The 22,285-nt window shown below is 40.0% G+C and overlaps 1 protein-coding gene across 1 annotated transcript; it reads left to right on the top strand.

Moving 5' to 3' along the window:
- The first annotated feature begins 735 nt into the window (after positions 1–735).
- On the top strand, positions 736–13,298 carry NAPG (NSF attachment protein gamma). Its single transcript, XM_063166057.1, has 12 exons — positions 736–881; positions 2,977–3,044; positions 4,174–4,258; positions 4,844–4,861; positions 5,403–5,433; positions 5,894–6,003; positions 6,141–6,207; positions 6,869–6,939; positions 7,828–7,906; positions 8,404–8,483; positions 9,221–9,350; positions 10,319–13,298. The coding sequence occupies exons 1-12, from the start codon at positions 826–828 to the stop codon at positions 10,466–10,468; spliced, it is 945 nt and encodes a 314-aa protein (XP_063022127.1). The 5' UTR covers positions 736–825; the 3' UTR covers positions 10,469–13,298.
- Positions 13,299–22,285: the final 8,987 nt, after the last annotated feature.

Here is a 22,285-nt window from a genome sequence, read left to right as displayed (position 1 = left end):
TTAGGAGGAGAGGTTGGGAGCTGGGCCTGTTCAGTCTGAAAACTGAGAGGGGATCCCATGAATACATATAAATGTCTCAAAGGAGGGTGTCAAGAGGATGGTGCCAGGCTCTTTTTTGTGGTGTTTAGTGACAGGACAAGGAGCAATGGTCACAAAATAAAATGCAGGGAGTTTCACCTCAGCATGAGGAAGAACTGCCACTGAGGGTGGCAGAGCGCTGGAACAGGCTGCCCAGGGTGGTCGTAGAGCCTCCCTCTGGAGACATTCAAACCCCATGTGGACGCGTTCCTGCGTCACCTACTCTAGGTGACCCTGCTTGGCAGGACGCGTGGAGCAGATGATCTCCAGAGGTCCCTTCCAAGCCTAACGATTCTGGGATTCTGTGTGATTCTGTACTTTAAAACCCTTCTGTCGGCCTAGCACAGGACGGGGCTGTGCACGGGAGGTGCTCGTCGCCCCCAGAGCGCGGCACAGGCCAGCGCTGGGCACCCCTGCCCACACAGGCCACGCCGGCGGCTCCGCGCCCAGGGCCGGCCCGCGGCACTCCCGGCACTCCGGGGCACTCGGAGAGCTCCGGGCACTCGGGGCGCTCCCGGCACTCGGGCACTCCGGGGCACTCGGGACGCTCCGGGCACTCGGGGCACTGCGGCACACTCGCGGCGCTCCGGGCACCCGGGGCACTCCGGCCGCGGCCCTGGCGCAGGCGCGGGGAGCAGGCGGGGCCCGAGCCGCTCCTCCCGGTGCCCGTGATCCCTGCGCCGTTCCGTAGCCGCAGCGCAGGGAGGCGGAGGAGCGTGGCCGAACCCGGCCCGCCGCGCTGGCGAGATGGCGGCGCAGAAGATTAACGAGGCGCTGGAACACATCGCGAAAGCGGAGAAATAGTGAGCGGAGGGCAGCGGGGCGGAGGGTGCGGGCTGGGGGGAGCTGGTGAGCCGCTGCCAAGCAGCTGCCAGCTCGGCACCCGCGCTGTCCGGGCCGCCCGGCGCTCCTGCCCCATGGAGGCGGCGTGTCCCCTCCTGGCCGGGCAGGGGGGCTGAGGAGACTCCGTGTGGCAGGCGGCCGCACTTCGGGAGAAGGGGAGGGAGGTGGCGGGGCCGCGGGGGCCGGCGCGGAGGGATGGGGGGCATGGCTGCTCCACCCCTCCTCTGCCTGAGGGGAGCCTCCCTACGGGGCTGGGTGCTCTGGAGGGCCTGCTGCCCCGAACAGGGACGGTACAGCGGCCCTAAGACCAAACAGTGCGGTCGGTGAGGCCGAGCGGCTCAGAGGCCTGGAGCCCGAGCAGTTTCCTTTAGGGCCTTGTGGCCTCTGTTGCTCCGACCCTGACGGCAAAGCGAGGGCTGTCACTTCTGCCCTTCCGCTAAAGTCAGTGGGAGGAAGACAAGTCACAGAATCAGGTTGGAAAAGGTGTCTGAGATGATCGTATCCAACCCGTGACACAACACCACTCTGTCAACTAGACCAGGACACTGAGTGCCATATCCAGTCTTTCCTTAAACACCTTTGGGGATGGTTGAGTCTATCACCTCCTGGGCAGCCCACTCCAATATCTAATAACCCTTTCTGTGAAGAATTTCTTCAAAATGTCCATCCTAAATCTTCTTCTTTTTTCTAGATGTCGATCCTAAATCTCCCCTGGCACATCTTAAGGCTAGAGTCAAGTGGGAGAAAAGAGATATGGAGACTATGTTAGATAAAAGGGCTTGACTTTGCTGAGGTGGTGTGTGTTTGTTTCCTGTCTGTGAGAAATGCGTGATTGGTGCTTCTCAGGTGGCTTCAAAGGCCTGTACTTCCGTTTGTCTCGGAGAGCTTAACATCTATGATAGTCTGTAACTGTGCATTTTAACACTGAATATAGCCATTTTGCTGAATTGCAGAGTATGGTATACATGTAACAGAGCTGACTAATCCAAGGATGCCGTACTTCTAGGAAGAGTAGTGAGAGGCCCTCTGGAAATCATAGATCAAATGTATAAATTGGCTTAGAGGGAAAACTTTGAAATCGAAAAAACCCAGCATATCTTACTCAAGTTACTTGATTGAAAGTGCCCTCCTGCAGAATTAATTTTAAGCTTATCTGGAGAGCACTTAAAATAAAAGGCACTAAGACCTTAAATTGTGTGTAGATTGAGTGCATTGTGTATTTCAGTTTGATGCGTTTGGGACTCTGACTGTGATAAAAATAACACAGTATAAAGGCTTGTGTTAGAGTTACACATTCTGGTCATCATCCAAGTAAGACAAATAGATCACCTTAGTATCCACATACAACTTAGTATCCACAACTGTTTTGCCAAGTAAAGAATGTATTGCATCTGATGTGTTGGCCTATAACAAACATGTAAGCAGACTGTAAAGTTATGGTAATATTTTAATTTCTTTTAAAAATGAGGAAGCCAGCATATTGAATTCCAAATTGCCTAATGACTCACCTAATTTTCCAATGTTCATTTTTCCCTATGTATTTATGCCCATGTGTGGGCACCTTTTAGTGTTGTGATCTATTTTAGACATATAAATGACGTGAGTCTTTGTGTTGGTAAATAAATTCTTTTATTTGTGTATGCATTGGAGAATCATTGATAATTCTCAGAAGCAAAAAAAACAGTCCTGTAAAGGAATGCTGGAAACTTCCTGATGTGTGAAAAAAATATTGTCAGGTGTTGTGGTATGAGAAATCTGGAGATATCATGTTGGTGTAGGAGAAAGTATTTTTCTTCTGCTGAGAAGATGGACTTGGGAAGACTCTCTGGGAGCAGTAGGAGCATGTTAGGGTGAGAGTTGTAACTATGGGAGATAATTGCAATGCTTTATGCAATTCTTAACAGTGCTGGCATTTATTTTTACAGTAGTGATGCCACCATAGTATTGGCACATAGGTAATTGCTCATTTCCAGGGCTGTTCTAAAGTTTGAAATGTATCTGAAGTGCCTTGATAGTAAAACATAATATCTTTACTAATTGTTTCTTGTGTTTTAGCCTGAAAACTGGATTCTTAAAGTGGAAACCAGATTATGACAGTGCAGCTACTGAATATGGGAAGGCAGGTATGTGGCAGTAAATATGGCCATATATATTTCAAAGTATTCATCAAGCTTAGTCCCCTATAATGTTTTATGTATTTTTACTGCATTACTGTGTAAGTAAAACTGTTGTGAAGACTAAATGTAAGATGAAGCAACAAGAGATCCTCTTGGTAGCACTGTAAAATAAATTTCAGGTTGTTTTTGGAGATCTAGAACAGTCTCCAAAACCAATTTTTTTTCAAGCTTACAACTTCTATTTTTTGTATTGCTATATGTGACAAAAATAAAGCTTTCTTTCCTTCTTTCACTTGTCCACCCCCAAATCCTGTGACTTTATCTACAAAACAACAGACGTTCAAGCTGGTTTTAAAATTTTGCTTTATCATCATCTTATGAAATATGTCCTGTCGAAGACTGTCTCAGTAAGGTGAGATGCTGCCAGCTTGGGGTTTTTTTTCAGGCACAGTAAGGTCTTGTCCCTCCCTTTTTCCACTGCCAAGTGACACATTGAGTATAAAATCCTTACTTGTTGATTTATTTTTGTTCTTAAGCTTTTTCTTCTTTCTCATGGTAGTAATTTGTCGTGGTCTTTTGGCTTTTTACTCTAGGCATTCTTGCTTATTCACCTAAGACTGAAGACAAAAATACAAACTTGGAAGAACAACTGGAGAATTTATAAATTGAAATTTATTTTAAATCTTACTTTATATTTTATTAGTTAAACAAGATAGAAATATATATTTGTACCCTGACATTATTGTGCTGATGAAGTTATATGCTACCTTTGTTGGTGGCACATTTCTGACCTTGTATAACTTCTAATGATTAAAATGATATAAATATGCATTTCTCCATGTCTGTAATTAAAATCCAGCATGAGTGACTCTCAAAGTCCAGTTAAACACATTGAGAGTTGTGTATGATACTGTGGTGGTATGGAAGTGGTGTTGATAATAAATGTCTTTAATGGTAACTTGTAACTAATGAAACAAGGAGAACTGTCTGGGATTTTTGGGAAGAGGTTGGTAAATTGTACCCATGCATTTAAAGAGCCTGTTTGCATCTCTAGGTAGCTAAACTCTTGAGCAGCAGTGGTAAAAATGAAGACAATGTCAAGTTGTAAATAAAATCTTTATTTGCTTTTTTGCAGCTGTTGCTTTTAAGAATGCCAAGCAGTTTGACCAGGCCAGGGAAGCCTGTTTACGGGAAGCTGAGGCACATGAAAACAATAAAGCGTATCTTTTCACTGACTGAGGTTCTTTCCCAGAAGCTGACTAGTTGCTACTTAGATTGGAGTAATGGGGGTTGGTAGCAGGTTATTTAATACATTTGCACATTTGGCAGTGTAACAGAATTGCTTTTTAAAAGTCTGTTCCTGTGTGCTCTGGGTGAGAAAACTGAAGAGCTGTTGGTGAGAAAGTTAGTGTTGTCCCAAATAACAGCTGGCAGGTGCCTGAGATACCAAGGTACTGCTTCAGAAATTTAATTGGTTTTTAATTATCTATTAATGCATGATATAAACTTAATGAAGCTCTGATATTATTACAGTACTTGTAGTGCTGTTTAGTAAGCAGGAACATATTTTAAGTAAGTGCGCTTTTTACAACTTTTTATGTAGTTATACATTGGTATATTGCATTTATTCTGTCCTTGGAATTATTTATTTTTGACAACTTGCCTGTAGTTGTAGTAGGTTTGATTTGTCTTTATGGGGTTCCTTGCTTTGAAATTAGAAGTTGTGTAAGATCTTATACATTAATATTTTTGCTGCATTATGTTTTTGTGGCTTTTGTCCTTGACTTCAGCAATTTCATGTCTAGTCTCTTTCATGCTGCCAAGTAAGTACAGACATGCTAAGTAATATGAAACAGATTTTTTAACATACAGTACATTTTGATCTCATAGTAAGTGTTTTGATTCAAGTAATTTTGCTGTTTCATAATTAGTTCAATGGAAGTGTGAGCTAGGAAAGTTTGAAAACATGTAATGGCCACCTGAAGAAATTATGATTTTGACATTCTTTAGCACCTTTGCTAGCAAATTTTTTTTCTTAGATGAACTTCTTGTAATTTTGGAGTTCTGCACTGCTGAGCTAATTAAGAAATTTTTAATTAAAGAGTATTTCAGAGATGACAATAATCCAAATATTGCCTGGGGATTGGGTTAGAATAGGTTTTTACTGGGAAGTGTGGTTGAATTTTGGAGATAAAGTTACATGTATGCTGTGCCCTTAAATAAAACACTTGAAACATCTTCAAAGCATGAAATATTAACTGTGAAGATGTTAGATAGTCAGTGCATGTTAACTTTTTCTTCATAACTACAGCTTGTTGTAATACACCATCTCTGACCAAATTGTACATTTTTTTTTCTCTGCAGAGCTTATGAACAAGCTGGCATGATGCTAAAGGTATTCTCATTTACTAGTTTTTATTTTTAAGTTCTATTTTATAATGACAAATATTGTGCAGTTTTACAAATATATATAAGCAAATTGCATATTGAAGTGAAATTTTTTGTTGACTTATAGTCCCCATCTCTGCCTTCAGTAGATTAGAAAAGCAACATTTGTATTTGGGGTAAAAAATAGTTTTTCTTTTGTAAAAGAAAAGAAGAGTTCCTCATGTCAGAGGGTAACAGAAGAGTGCTGCTGCTTTTACTCTAAACTACCACAAACTCATGACTTACAGAAAAGTTTAGTACTTAAAAGTGAATTTTATAGAGTTGGTGGTTAACTTTCACTAGCCCTACAAGTTTGTAAATAAAAATTAGAATCTTAATAAAGAAGTTATTGCAATTTGCTTTGATTTGTGTCCTTGCATGTGAACTCCTTTCCTGACAGCAGTGTTCCTGTGGCTGTTGCCTTGTAGGAGATGCAGAGGCTCCCTGAAGCAGTTCAGCTGATCGAGAAAGCCAGTATGATGTACCTGGAGAATGGGACACCAGACACAGCAGCCATTGCCCTGGAACGGGCTGGAAAGTGAGTCTGACTTATTGGTGGCTAGAATCTGTGCAGGGCATGGGTATGTCTGTGCTTTTCTTCTATGTCTTTTTGATGCTTTCAGGTAAAAAATATTTTTCTTTCATCTAAAGAGAAAGTATTGATGTTTATTACAGGTTAATAGAAAATGTGAGTCCAGAGAAGGCTGTGCAGCTCTATCAGCAAGCAGCATCAGTGTTTGAAGTAAGTGGGGGATTTTTATTTGTGTTTTTAGTTTGCTGAGTTATTTTCTTTCAGCTATAAAGTAAAGAAGAAGCCTAAGATTAGGTTCTAAATTACGTTTCCTTCATTTTATATCAGTGGCTGAGTAATGAAGCTGAAGGCTTCTCATGCTTTAGAGAAGGAGATGACAAAAGTTAGGAGTCAGTTTGCTTTGCCTTTTTCTCAGTTTAGGACTTGACAGAATCTGAATTTTGTAGTTCAAGTGTTCTGCCTCTTGGGCAGAACAGAGGGTAGAGTACATATCTGCTGATGAGTACTTGAACCCAAAATAATTTGAAATCCCTGAAGGCACAGAAGGATAGATTTTGCTTGATGCTCCACCCATTACATGAGACAGTGATTTGCCTTTTTACAAGTGGCTTTTATGTAATTTTCTATTGTCAGTTATTGTGGGTTTTTCAGATTAGCAAATTTGCATTGACATTCCTCTGCTGAGCAAATCCATACAGTAGCTGGCTGTGGAGCACCAATACACTTTATGTTTCCCTTGAGTGTATGAATTGCTGATCTAATAGCTTACAGTTATTCTAGGTTACAGGTGACACACTTAGATTAAGGTCTAGTGGTCTTTATTCTGTGCAAGTGAAATAAGAATGTCTGAATTCTTTTTTTTCTTCTCTAGAATGAAGAACGTTTACGGCAGGCGTTAGAAATGCTAGGGAAGGCATCAAGACTTCTGGTCAGAGGACGCAGGTATAGCTTTATCCCTTTATCTTCTTCTAATGTTTTTGAATCTTAAAATGTGATTTTGATTGTGGTTTTTTTTGTTTTGGTGTTGTTTGGTTTTTTATGTACTATTTATTCTTATTTGAGACTCACTTCAAACTAAGGTCCAGTTTCTGTGAGATATGCCATATTCATCCAGGAACCACCTGATGTTCTGTTCTGGGCTGGGAGAATGTGAGCTGAAAGACTTTTGCTCTGTGAAAACACCAGTTTTCATTAATTCTTAAACTACTTCAGGATTTTTTGGTTTTTTTTTTCCAACATTAATATGTAGAAAGTACTTGAAAATCTTCTATAGCTGTGGGATATAAAGCAGAGGAATTAGGACTGACCTGAAGAATGAAATCTGCAGTGGTCTGGTTCTGGACTTCTTAAAGAAAAGTGAATATTGGAGTCTCAGTGAGACAAGTTTAGTTGTAAATTACTTATACCAAATTTGACCTTCCGTTCATCTTAGACTTCCTTCACTGAAACACTTAGGTCCTTTAAGAACAATATTGCTAGTTCATGGATATCTGACTTACTGGTATGGATATCTGACTTACTGGTAGCTTATAGTAACCTCAGGACATACAGAAATGTGTTAGTGTGTATAACAAAGCATTTGTCTTGTACGGTGTTACAAAAACCAAGGTTTCTCTGAATAAATACCAGAGGTGTTCCTAGCACGTAGACAAAAGGAATTGCTGACTATATATTTACCTTATCTGTTAGTAAAATCTACTGCTGATTTTTAGTTGTGTTGCTGTTTATTCAAGTAGACTTGCCACTGTATTAATTAAACACTTTGTAATTAGCCTTGGGTTCACTGTGTTGTATTCCTGACACTGATACTCCTGGTTTTTTGGTTTTTAGATTAGATGAGGCTGCACTGTCTCTTCAAAAGGAAAAAAGTATTTATAAGGAAATTGAAAACTACCCCACTTGCTATAAGGTAAAGTCTAAGAGAGAACTTTTGATAATACATTTCAATTTTTTAATTTTTGTTGTTACTGACATCTGACAGATGATGGGCACCTCTTGATTCAGCAATAAGTTCCTTGCTGAATGATGAGAGTTTGTGGTAGTGGTGTTTCCCCAAATTTCAGCTGTGCTTTTGTAAGTTTTAAGATGCCATTATCTACAGGAGCTGTCAAAACTAAACACATAAAAAATAAAGATGTTATCAATAAAACAAACTACAAAAACTGTTACTTGGGACAGCAATCCATTAAAATGTTATAGGACATAACCTATTTCATACTAGCTGAGATTATGGCTTTCTGCTTTTTCACTAGATTGTTCTGACTCAGTTGTTGTGTCAGTATCTTAGGATGGTTGTGGATGGTAATGACCTTTCTCATACTAGATATTAACAGTCTACTATTTTTCTCATATTTTATTGGCAATTTCTAAAGAATTGTAAGGCTTGTTTTTATTTTTTTTGTTTAGAAAACTATTGCTCAAGTCTTAGTTCATCTTCATAGAAATGATTATGTTGCTGCAGAAAGATGTGTGCGGGAAAGCTACAGGTAAGTCTACTTTGTGTCCTATGATTTTAAACTGATTGTTTCACTAGTGTAGATCTATCTTGCTTGACATTTTTCTTTCATAAATTTTCAACCTGCACTTCTGTTGACTTACAATACAATAATAATGTCCCCTTGTGTATGGCTATCAGGAATCTTTTTCACACATAACAATTTAGCTATAGTGGCTACAGTGATTCTTCTTAACAAACCTAAAATACAGAGTCATAAAGAACTAGTTATGTGTGATAGGGGAAATGAGATGGAAATCAAAAGTTCTTGCCACGTTACAGGAGAAAATTTTGGTGTCAAAATATGGATTAGTGTTTAACCCTGGCAGTTCTTCATTTCTACTTTCATTGGAACTTCAGTAGCAAAATCTCAAAACAACATGTTTTTACTTAAACTGTGTTTTTAGTGAAGTGAACATATGTGTAAGTTAAATTGTAGTACTTTACCTTTAGAAATAATCTTTCAAAGTCAGTCTTTAAACATCTTGCTTATGTTTTCCAGATCTCAAATTTTATATACAGAAACTCATGACAGAATTATTTTTGTATGTGAGGTGGAGAAAGAGTTTATTGACTTATCAGGAAAAAAAAATAAAAATCAAATATTCTTGTTTCGTCTTAACTATGATTGTGGTCTTATTTGCATTGTGCAAACTAATATTACTTAAAGTTTAATTTTTATGAATATGATTCATGTACCTAAAGAAATCAACTCTTAATTTCCTTCAGTATACCAGGATTTAATGGAAGTGAAGACTGTGCAGCACTGGAGCAGCTTTTAGAAGGGTATGATCAGCAAGATCAGGATCAAGTTTCTGAAGTCTGTAATTCTCCACTCTTCAAATACATGGATAATGATGTAAGTAGACAGATCCTGTGATTGGGGGATTTTTTCAGGTTGAGAGGGTGGGGATTTTTTCCTAGTAGAGGAAAATAAGAGCACAGTCTGTGCATTTATTGTGACTTCCTGTCATGCTGCCCTTTGGTTGTGAGCTTCCTGCATTCTTTTACTTTGCCTGCCAGTGATGGTGCTGCCTACCTTTCAGATGGTGCAGAGAGTTATGTGAAAGAACAGCTTGTTAAGGATTTGCTTAATTTGTTTAATGAGTAGACCAAAATTCAGGCCTCTTCTGTTTGCTTCCATAAGAGCAAGAACAGTCTGCTGCTTCTGCTTTTTCTCAGAAATACCTTGCAGCAGATGAATATGCATAAATATGAACAGAGCAGGATGCATACAGGATGGCATCATTGAATGATTTTTTCCATTACTTATTCTTAGTAAGGTACTCATTCAGGAACTCATTTTGAATTTGGAACCAGTAGTTGTGTCTCTTTCCCCACCATTTTTTATTTAATTGAATTTGTAAATTGTAGGAAGTATAAGATAAAAAAGGTGTGAAGTAATGGAAACATCCATCCCTACCAAACCCTGTAGCAGTATTGGCTAATTTCACTTCATTGAATAGTAAAAATTGAGTTACTAGTCTTGCTGAACAACACTTGTAAAACTGTTTACATGATCTAATAGTAGATAATGTATGAAAAGCTACATACAGAATTATTTCTTTTCTACATAAAGCTTGAACCAGAGGAGGTTAAAGGAGGTTCAAAATGTGGCCAATTTATTTGATAATAAGCAGCATCAATACAGATCTTATATCCCATTCTCAGAGTATTTGAGAAAGAGAAAATTGGACCAATGTTATGTCTATTCCAAGCTGAGAGCATCATCACCCTGTTTTTGTACTGCATGTTGCCTGCTTGCTTATTGTGAGCATCAGTCAATTCTGTGATAGTACAGAAATTAAACTTGCCTTTTATTGTCAGTATGCCAAGCTTGGTCTTACCTTGGTGGTCCCAGGAGGTGGAATGAAGAAGAAATCGCCAAACGCTGCCCAAGACAAAGCCAGAGGACCAGCTGCAGCGGGCTCCCATGCTGATGAGGAAGAGGATGAATATTCTGGTGGACTGTGCTAGCTAAAGACTAGGTTGTCATATCTGACTGACTTGTGATGCTGAGCATATCCAAAGGTACCAGATTTACCAGAGCTTCATTGCAATTGTGATATGGGAATCCTAATATTAACTTGGCAGCTTCTGGGTGCAGTGCAGGAGAAAAAGCATGATTGTACCCATCATCCTGAAACATCTTTGGACTGACTTCATCTCTTACCTGGCAGGAGCTTCCTTAGGGCCCTGCCTTCAGCTGATGGGAAAAATTGAGGAGAGTTTAACTAAAAGCACAGTTTAAAAGAAACCAAAACTTCAGAAGCACTGGAGAGGGAGTAGTACAAAATTTTAAATGCTGGATTTCAACAACTGACACTTCTGGTCCCAGTAAGATGTTTGCTGTTGTCTTCAGAGTTAAATGTATCATCATTCATCTGGCTGTCTATCTCCTTAGTTTAAGGCCATTTGAGGCAGACTGTGCCAGGCAGGATTTTTACTTGTGTAAGCACTAGGGGGAGCATTCAGTTTGTTTCCAACATGTTTTTACTGCACTGGGGAATATTATTTTAATACCTTATTTTTACAGTATCCACATGAGTATGAAAAACACAAAGTCAACTAGTTTGAAGTTATCTTGCAAGCTTAAAAGAACTTGGAAATAAATGTGTCCATAGTGTTTGTAATGTGCACCTTAGAAAAGGAAGAAGTGAACAACCATTCTTAGCAGTGTTTTTGAAGCATGCCATAACCAAAAAAGGAAACTGAAGTTAGCAGGTAACGTGCACTAAATATAAACTTCTGAAGACAAATGTTTAACAAAAACTTACATGGAATGTTTCAATGATATGTTTGAGTTCATAAGTGTCCTAGGTATTTATTAGCTAATCAGTATGCTGAAAATATGAAAGAATCAAATGTCTTCATACATTAGCATGTATGAAGACATTTGATTCTTTCATATTTTCAAAACATTGAACAGGTGTCTCCTATAAGTAACATTTTTCAAACTTGCTTAGAATCCAAGGTAACCAAATTTTAATGGATCCTATTTATATTTGGTTTCAAGTCATCGTATGTTTTGCAAGCTTCATTAGTGTCCTGAATTTTTTTCACCATTTTATGCTTAAAAGTTGTTGAGTCTAGAAGTTGAACCTGTGGCTTGTTTTTTCAGCAGGACCTAAGCAAGGTATGCACTAGGGTGATGCCACTTGGAATCCAGCAGGGATTTGTATGTGATGCCCAAAGATCTGTAAACAAGAGACCAAAAGCACAGTCTAAAGTGTTGAGATAGTTTCTGCCATATTAAAGAATTGGATGTCAACAAAAATATCAACCACATGTGTGACAAAATTGTGTCAGGTGTAATTGTAATGGAGGTTCAAATTTTAGAGCGCTAATGCTCACTTTGCTTGGGGTGAATAGCACTCAGTAACATTGAGCTAGGAGCACAAACTGCAGTACAACTTGCTGTCACATTAGAAGGTCACATTATTCAATTTAATGGGTGTTCAAAAACTAGTTTTTTGTCTTTGTCTTGTGTAATAATAACCATGAGTTTTAAAGCTATTTAAGATGCACCTGTAGGTCTTCACTATCTGATAGGTAATTTCCCTTTGTTACTGATGATGTATGTAAAAGTTTTGGCTCTGTAAAATTTTAGGAAGTGAGTTGCTTTTCTCTGAGAATGCTTGCAATTGTACATGAAAGATGGTTTTGAAGACTTTCCTAGAATTCTAGAACTCTTCTAAAATTTTTGCTGTTGGAGGAACTCGCTGCAGTTTAACTGGAGTTTAACTTCTGCCTTCTGGATTCAAATCAAGTGGAACATAACACTTACTATGGTGAGTCTTCATCACAGGTAGAAAAAAATGCACATGTAGGAACTCAGGGGACACTAAGTTGTTTTCTTCAAGCATTTCCTGCTCCTTCTAGTTCTGAAATCAGTTTTATTGTGTGAGCCCAAGGAGTATGCTTTTTGTGTGTGTGAACAGTTGCATGTATCTGAAATGATGAGGTGCATAAGAAAATTGGGAACTGTGTGTGCTTCTGTGGAAGAATTTTCAGATTTATTTAAACTGTGCTTGTAACACTAACAGGCCCTTAAAAGAAAATTTAAAATTTCTGTTGCATCTTAAAGACATACTTTCCATATGACAAAAAAAAGTGCAAAGCTGTCTTCCTCCCTCCTCAAGTTGTTTCTTTGTTCTGTGCCAAGTGTGGAAAATCTGGGACAAAAGTGACTGGTACTAAACATGTTAAGCTGCCATTAATTGACATTTCTGATTCTTAGTAGTAGAATCTTAATCTTTAATTGCAATGTTGCTGCAAAGACCAAATCTGCAGAAATGGAAGCATCTGAAAATAAGATGGTCTATTTTATATAACTTATTCTCCTATTTTAGACAGTGAAAGTGTGTTAGGAATGTTAACTGCCTTTTAGTAAATGTTTAACTATAGAAGAAACTGTCTGTATATTATGTGTTAGTGTTTGTTTCTATCTTTCAAAGCAATTTGCACACTTATGTAAATACCATTTAAGTGATCTAAAATGGAAAATATAACATTTACAGCAAGAGAATTTCCAAAACCAGTGTTGACTGTAATAAAAAAATAAATTGTGCATGGAGGCTGAGCAATGGCTGATGCAATGTTTATGTAAAATCAGAAGATTTCTAAATTATCTGTAACTTAATAGTCAGATGATCAAGTGCAGTGTTAAACCTGTGCTTTATTTGTTTTTTTTCCCCAAATCTGTGGTGTAATAGAGTACAAAATGTGTTTGCAACAGCTCTACAGATGCTGCCTCTTGAGGCTGTGTGTTTCACCAACATGAAGAATAAAACTTGAAATTAATGCATATGTGGTAGCTTTCTCTGTTGTTGATCAGGTCCCGCTGAGGGCCACCATTTGAAAATTAATGTTAATTATATTTAATTTGTCACTGGGGTAGATTTTCAAAGTGTTTTTGGCATGAGAGTAAACGATTGGAATCAATGGAGAGTTGATATCAATGGGAGTTTGAAAAACAGCTAGATTTCACACAGCTTAAGGATGTGAATTCTGTAATTCTTTGGAGACTTCATAATAGTAGAAAAATCACCTTTTCTACTATTTTAAACTGAAACTTGCTGGAATATTTGAAGCTTGAAGAATCTGGCACTGAAGTTCTTCCAGTGTAGCAGGAATTGTTCCTTAGATGCTGCAAATATGCAGCTGTATAAAATTATAAGAACTAAGCTGCTCTCGGGAGAACAAAAAAAAAAAAAAAAAAGCCATGTCATCTAGATTTATAATAAGTAGTGAACTTTTTTGGATGCAGGAAATGGAAAAAAGAAGCGACCCCAACCTCTATGACTAGTAGTGGTAATAAAATTGGAGGAAGTAGATGTAACTTTAGAGAGCAGGAGGGAACCACTTGGGATCTGCGGTTTGAGTCTGAGCAGGGCCATGAATCTCCGAGTTAATGGTGTGTAGGTGCCGGCGTGCCCAGGAGCTGGGCTCTCCTCTCCTCTGCCTGTAGGGGAGGATGTGCAGAGACTGCCTTCCGCAGGGCTGGCCGCTCTTTGTTCAGAGCCGCTGCCCTTCTGCCGCGATTTCCAGAGTGGCTGTCGGCCTGGAACAGGAGCGGGAGGCAGCTGCAAGGCTGCACGTACGTTTCCAGAACATGTGGCTGTTGTGATTCATCTGCTGAGTCCCGTGGGAATCGGGGTAAGGAGCGTGGCTGGGCTGCGCAGTGCACACTGCCAGCATCTCCGCTGGTGTGCGACCAGTGTGGACTGTGCCACAGAAGTGTTCCAGTCCTAGAGTGACAGAAGCGGGCCCCAGCATGTGCACAGTGAAAATGGGTTACCAGAAGTTGCCTTGTTTTCCATTTGTATTCACGTGTCTTTATCTTGCGTTGTTTCTGGGCTCTGAGTAACCCCGGTGTGTGTGTGTCATCCCAAGAGCGTTGTTCCCTCTCAGCGCTAGATGGTGTCGCAGAGCTGGCACCGGCCTTTCCTCCGCTGCCAGGAGCCTCTGCTCCGTGTCCAGAATGGCTTCTGCCTTTAAATATGCTCAGCTGGAGCGTTGGTTTGGTTAGAAATATCCACACGGGGACCTGCCCTTGCTGCTGCTTGTCGTGGCTTGAAACACCTGCCCGAAGTCCTAGAAGTCAGCTTAGGAAGACAGCTTAGGTTGTTGTGTTTTCACTTGTCAGAATAGGCCTGGGAAATTGGGCGATTAAGAGCCAGGTTGTGGATAGTGGGTGGGTGGGCAAGGAAAGCAGTAGCCAGTGTGCACTATAACCTGTTAAAAGAAATTTTTAGTGCAGCCACAAAATTTTATGAAATGCCTCGTGCACAGACATGAACAAGTATAGGGGGCAGGGAAATTAACAAAATGGAAGGAGTGAGGAAGCTGGTCATCAGGCAATGGTATGTTGATGGGTGGAACAGAGAGCTCCTGCTGTAATTTGTTGAAATGAGTTTGCTTAAGAAAAATATGCCACTTCCTGATTCATCCACAGAGGCAGGGAGGGAAGGATGAGGACTGGCATGACTGCTCTCTGCATGCTGGGGAGAGGTCCTGCTGCAGTGTGCCATGTGAGGCAGTCTGAACACAGACACATTACATCCTTTGCCTGTCACTAACTGACTGGAATTCAGGAATGAAAGGTAAAACTTTATAGCTGCAGACAGGGACTTCTTTGTGTGTGTAGCTGACAACTTTCTAGCCAATGCTTGCTGTGATGGACTGCTCAACAAATGTCCCAGAGTAATTGTCTTGGTAATAATAGAGCAGAGATTTCATGAGGTGTAAAGACCTATGCTACCCCATGTGTTTTATGGGTGCCAATTATTTTATTTAATTGGCCACCATCCAGTCATTTTTTGGCTCCTCTTTTGTGTCAATGTGTGATTTTCCAGGCTGAATGACTGGAGGAAGAATGAGGATCCTCTCAGCTGCACTGGAGCCCAGAGCACAGGTTGGGTGTGTAAGGAGTGAGTGCTTAAAGCTGGGTGGAATTGGGGGCTAAGGCAGCTGTGTAGCAGCACAGACTGAGCAAAGTATTGCAAAGCTTTAATAGCAGAGCTGCAGAAAGAGTAGTATATTTCGAAATTCTCCTTTAAGTAAGAAATGATCAGGTAACTTCTGCTACTGCCTTAATGTTTATCTTCCCAAACGTACCAGATTCTGCACCTTGTGGGAATTCCTGAGAAGCCATTTTCTTTGAACCAACATCAAAGAGTTATTTCTCACCACTTTGAAATACTTCAGTCTAATCCTGATGCACTTTGGTGAAAGGCCGTGCTGCTGAGAAACATTGGAAAGTGAAAGTAAACACCCTTGTTTTCTGTTGATTCAGGCTTTGGGGTTTTTTTCCCCTTTAGATCTTAATATTCTCTAAGATGAGGATTTTTTTCCCTTTGTAGATCATGCATGTTAGTATGCAGTCTGAAATTCAAATAGTTGTTTTTCTGTATTTGTCATCCTGCAGCCAACAGGGAGCAGATTTCTTGTGACTGAGATGGGGACAGGGACAAATCAAGAGTGAAAGTATGCATGTGACTGCACACACTACTCACTTTTTGGTTCTGGGTGTGCTAACACAGAGCTACTTGTGATCTCTTCATGGAGAGGCTGTCTTATGGGTTCACATCTATGTGGTTTTGCTACCTCTTTTCCCTGGAGATGCCATGATTGGAAAAGTTCACACCTTGGAACGGGTGTGAATACCTCATGGCCAAACAAAATCTGGTATTAATGACATGCAACCAAGGTAGTAAGTGCAAGTAGCAGCCTGGATGCACACACATGCTTTATGCATTTCACTACTGGCATTTATAGCATGATCATTTTTGTTTTAGAAGGTCATGGATATCTAAATCAGAAATCCTATTTCAGAAGTAGCGTTTCTTCACATGACTGAAGTGCAGTAATGGGATGACTTGAAATTTACTGTAATTTGGGCTATACATTAATTACTTCAACACTTTCAGGGTGGTTTCTGTTTCCAGGATAAATTTCTGTGTATCTGTTTTGCAGGTATGGGAAAACATTCCACATTTATGATCACTTCACTGGACTTTGAAATAGTTTGTTAAAAATGTTGAAGGGGAGAATTCAGAGTAACTTTCTTCAGGGTATTTCAGGAATAATGCCTGTTGGGTTTTCCCTTTCTGAGTTTGTGTTGTGGATAATTCCACTGATGACTTTGTGTAGTATTGTATTGCTATAATAAAAAAAATTGCCACTTTAAAATATAGGTACTGCTGCTACTAGGACTTTGATATTTATGAACCAGAATATGGGAGATATTAATCAATACATTCACTATGACTGAAATGTAGAAAGAGGCTAGGAGGCAATGTGTGACGGAAAGGAATGAACTTAAAGAGAGGAAACCAAGGAGGATTCCAGTCCAGTGCTGAATACTTGTGCCCTTTTATCATTTCCTGATTGTAGAATAAGGGTGAAGGAACAACTGGAGACAAAATACATTTGTTTTTTGACAAATAATGGAACAGCATGAATCACACATCAGATAGCTTGTGTAAATCACAGAAATCACCATTTTTATCAGACACTTGAAGGTAGTTTGAGCATAGTTCTGATGCAAGGCAGCAGGGGAAAGCATTTTGTATGATGTCCCTTCAATTAATATCAAATTTATACTATTCTGTTCTAATGCATTTATTCAGTAGAGTTCCCAGATGCACAGCAACTGAATAGAGAGTACAATAAAAAGGATCCTGTTTGCTGCATTATTTCCTTTCCTTTTTAGTTGTGTACATTTTGTCTTTGCTGTAGGAGCAGGAGTCTTCCTTGAAGGCTTTGCTGTATATCTTTTGCAGGGTGGGTTGTTTTGTTTTGGGGTTTTTTTTATTTGTTGGGGTTTTTTTGTTTTGGTGTTTTGTTCTGTTTTTGTTTTGTTTGGGCTGAAGAGAAACCAAACCTTTGCTTTAGGTGGATATTCCAGTACATTTTCACCCTTTTGACCATTTTTTTGTTGGATTCTCAGCATCTTATTAAAATCCTTACTTTTTAATTTAAAGGTGCTGAACTTGGTTTGCATCCACTGATAAGAAACAGTAGTTTCTCAGTAGAGTTAATGTACTACCATGGATCTGGAGCAGATGGAAAAACTCATAGTCTTTGTCAGGAATCCAGGATGTGCTGTGTTAGTGGCAGAAAGGCTGGCATCTTGTCACTGTTTTCCATTTTTATCTTTGACCAAATGTAAATAATGGGTGAATATGACACAAAATCATTAGATTTAGGCCATGTCCATGTTGAGAGTTGTGGTAGATAAAATGAAGTCTTGAATTTCCAATGTACAAATTATTTTACCACCCTGAAGCAGATTTTTAGGGGCTGTCATTTGTCACCAAACTCTTTTTCTTTTGAGTGTGGAATTCATACTTTTTCAAGTTAACTTAAAGAAGTTAAGTTGGTGGTGTGGCTCACTAATATAGCGCACACTGTACGATACAGAATTATAGAATTTGAGACAGCTGGGCTAAATGTGAAGTAATTGCTTAAAATAGGAATGGTATGGTCTTTGTCAGTCTTCTAAGTTATTTTTGTGTAGTTATTTGTCTTTGGCTCTCTTCCTGATTTTCCTAAACTTCATTTGTAAGTAGTTTTTAAAGTCTTTGATATTCCTGATTTCTGTATGAATGGTTGGAAGTATCTGGCAGTGATTTTCTCTTCAAATGAAGATTTGAGTTATTCCTAGACAGCTGTGGTATATTTTTGTTCACCTTGTCAATCTCTATATTATATTTGTCCCTATGGTTCACTTTGTTTAAGGGATGCCACATTACAAATTAACGATGTGAGTCTTACTTCATGACTTTCAAAGGGTTCTGGGTTTTTTTGGGGTGGATGACTGGCAGCCTGTGGACCTTTTGCAAACTCTGATAGTCAGGCTGTAATCAAATTGTTTGGAGCAGAAGTCTAGGACAATTCTTGATCTTGTTTCTGCTCGTTGAGCTCTTTAATAAAAATCTCTCAGTGGTAGGAAGGAGAGGTTCCGTGAAGAGCCTGGAAGCTGCACATCCCACCAGTGCTGAAGTTAAAAGAATCAAAGGGTGAAACTTTTGTAACCAGCAGGAGAGTGTTTTGCGGAGAAAAGAAGAAACCTCACAACTTTATAAAAGTTGTAAAGCTTGGAGTGTTTATTACAGCACCGGACGCATGCGGAGATTGCTCTCCTTAAAAGTCATGCGTACCTCTGAGAAATTCAGATCTCCTTTTATCCCCCTCTCGAATACATATGCATACAATCTCACAATAAGTTCATACATATTCATTTTTATGGGTTTCGTGTGACTTTTACCACTAGTTCCTTTTTATCAGAAAGAATTCCGAGGTCAGGCTGACTTGCCCTTACAGCAGTCCCTGTCTCTCTCATCTTCTGTCTCCTCCCCTTTATCTCTGTCCTTCGCTGAAGTAACTTCACTGAGCTTAGGCCTTGCAGTCTGGGTAAGTAACTACGATTTCTAACCACAGACTCAACTCAAAAATGTACATTTCACCTAAATTAAAATGGATTTCTATCCTGGAAAATTTTGACTTTGCTTCAAGAGGATGAAACACTGTGATAGTCTGTGCACAGATCCATCTGCACCCATGAGTGCATATGCCTTAAAAAAAATCACTTTCATGAAAGGACAAGAAGTAACTAAGGTAAGGAAATGGCATTTATTTTTTATTCCTTCAGTGATGCAGATTTTTAAAAAAATTATTATGGATGCTTTTATAGCCAATATTGCAATCACAGAGCTAGAAGCAAATTCTGAGCTCTAGTTTCAGATCTGGATCATCAATTGAATGTCCCTGGACCTCAGTGTGGGAGATAAGTTGGAGTCCAGTGTTCTCCAAGTGCATGTTAAGCAGTAAACTCTCCTCCTCTCTCTCCCTCAATCTTTCTCACTCCTGTTAATGTATTTGCCTACAGACAGAATAGAGCAGATCCTCAGCTGTGCAAGGTGCACTGCCTCGAGGCAGCCAACTGTACCCACCAGCCAAAATTCCTGCATTTGAAGAATTGCAAACCTTTGGCTTTCCACCCTTTCTCCCAGACAGGTCTCCATAGCAGGCAAAGGCTGGACTGAGACTCCTGTATGTGTTTACCAGGCATAGGTAAACCCTCTCTTAGGGGAATGATACTCACTTTCTTCTTCAGTCAGGACTTCTAAATGCTGGATCGTGCTTGCCAAGTCCCTGAGTGGAAGAGACAGGTGGATAGAGAGATTGAGGCCACAGATGAGTTGGAGGTTGAAACAACATCTACCATTTGTCAAGGTCATTAATTTCCAGGCAGATTGTCTTTGAGCTCCGTGGGGCTGTTTGAGTTATTACTGAAATGCAGCAGTTTCCAGAGTTGAAGGATTCACAGCATAATAGTATGCAGAAACCTCACAGTGCAATAATATGAAAAATAATTGTCTCTAAATACTACTATGTATGGATTTAAAATAGGAATTTGATGCTGTTTAGACTAATTGCTGGACTGGTTAGCCTTCCATCATCACTTCTGTTTCTGCTACATGCCTTGGTTCAGCTTTTCTCTTCTGTCATGAGAATTTATTGACTCATATTGTGGTCATGGCCCTGTTACACCCAGTGATCCTGTACCAGCTTACTCTCCTTCTGTTTGGTACTTAGAAATTACCATGTTTCATTCTGTTGGTCTAACAGACTCCTAATTAGACAGTTCCTAAGCAGTAATGCCATGTAGGAATAAATCTGCCAGACAGTAACGTTGCTGTAACTCTCCACTTATAGTGAGTGGGTAACCTCAGGTCAACAGCATTTGTATTCTGCCTTCAGTGGAACCAGGGCTGAATGAAGAGTTCTGGAAAGGTATAAACATACCTGAAGTACTGGCATTCAGAAATATGAAAAAACCTCTGAACATTATGCATTGAAAGCTTTAGCACAAGTCTGATATACTGTCTATTACAGTCAGTCCTTAGTTAATTGCTGGCATTTAAATACTCATAAGACCTGGAATCTGACATTTGTTGGCTTCATCCCCTCCCTGCCTCCTTCTTTTGTCCTCCTCCTCAAAAAAAAAAAAAAAAAGGTAAAAAAAAGCACACTAGTTGTCTATATGACAATCTCATAAATTACCATGGTGGAGTTAGTTTTCCAGCTGCCTGTGACCTGCTGGGTATTTGTTGGGGGAAAAAAAAATCTAAGAGTTTCATGTCTTAATATGAATGATTCTCCATCCTAAAGTTTGGACTGGATTGATTATTCTCCAGTTTGAAATATTTTCCTCTTTTATTCCAGGAGTAGTAACATTAAGCTAATCCCAGGGAACCTGCCACTCAAAGTGCTTTGGAGAGATAACATAATTGGAGAGAAGAGCTGGCAATTCGCCCATGATTTCAAAATGTTATTGGTCTCTGATCACCACACTAAATGGAAGCCAGGTTCATTTCAGGAGTGACTTACTAACCCAGAATGGAGTTAATTTTAACAGAGAACATTAGAAAAACTGTTCAGCCAATGCTAGTGTTGATGTTGTGTCTTCAGTGTGTTAAGAAGAGCTGCAAAGCCACACATGCATTGCTGCCCCAATGGTCAGAAATTTCTGTGAACTTGCAGCGCAAAGCTGTGCAGCACAACTTGTACCTCATAACCCACAAAACAGGAAGAATGCTTATCAGCAATAATCTTGCTTCTACCTTTACTTTTTATCCTAATTCAATTAGCTTATAAATGCATGTCTTCTGAGACATGCATTTATAATGTTTAAGGTGCTTTTAACTGGGAGTGATGGTTGGGAAGCAATCCAGCCAGAATGAGGACCGGCAGCTAGGGACACGGTTTCCTCCAGGCTTTCTCTCTTGAGGTGAGAGATGTAACATTCAGTTTAATCCATCTACTTCAGGTAAAGCTGCAAATAATGGAAAATGGATGACCCACAGTATTTGGGAGATAATGCTATGGTGGTTTCTCTGGATATACAATATGAACTCATGGGACTGACTAATCCTTTTCCTTTGCTCACTCACCTAATTTCATTTCTCTTCAGCCCCTGTAAGGAGATAGAGCAATGAAATCAAGGCAGAATATTGTGAGAAACTGAACTCTTCATATGGGGCAGCTGAAGAAGTCAAGCATCTGATAGTAATTGGTTAGTAAATTAAATTTTAACAACCTAGAGTTTGCATGCAGTCCAGTGCTTCTCCCCTAAAATAAATCACTCAGATTTTCAAATATGAAACACATGTTTTCTGTCTGACCCTGTCTTTCATGGAGCAGTGGAGATTGCAAACGCAGATGCTCAGCTTTGTCTGCGTTCTTGGCCGCCGAGGCCGTAAATGGCAGCTTTGCTCTCGGAGTGCACGTGACACTGACATTGCTCGGTGCACTGCAGAACAGACACAGCTTCAGGCAGGCAAGCTGAGCTGGGGCCTGCTCAAACACTTTCACTCCCTTTAGGCCTTGTTCACCCTGGGCAGGACTGTGACCTGGGATCACAGGCCTGTCACCCTGATTTTTTAAGATTTTCTAAGCCTTCTGATGTTTACATTCTTCTAACGAACTTTCTCACACACTTTCTGTAAATAACTCATTGTTTTGCATTCTTTTATGGGGGAGGAAAAATTTGATAGACTGTTAGTTTGTCCAGTGTCATTGAAGAGGTGGCACTTTCACCCTTCAATCCACTGTCCCTTTTGGAAAGCAATAAATGTTGGAGTCAGGTAACAAACTCCCCTTTGAGAGCAGCGGTGTGTACTTGTGTTGTTTTGTGTCCTATAGCGACACAGGCCCAGCCTCTCTCCCCTTCCTGGCCTGGGAGGGAGGGAATGCCAGCTGCCCCTGTGACATGGCTGACAGCAG

This window comes from Melospiza melodia, chromosome 1, assembly GCF_035770615.1.
Source record: "Melospiza melodia melodia isolate bMelMel2 chromosome 1, bMelMel2.pri, whole genome shotgun sequence".
In the NCBI taxonomy this organism is placed as follows: Eukaryota; Metazoa; Chordata; class Aves; order Passeriformes; family Passerellidae; genus Melospiza; species Melospiza melodia.
Note: the sequence above shows the minus strand (reverse complement) of the source record. Positions and strands in the feature narration are given on the sequence as shown.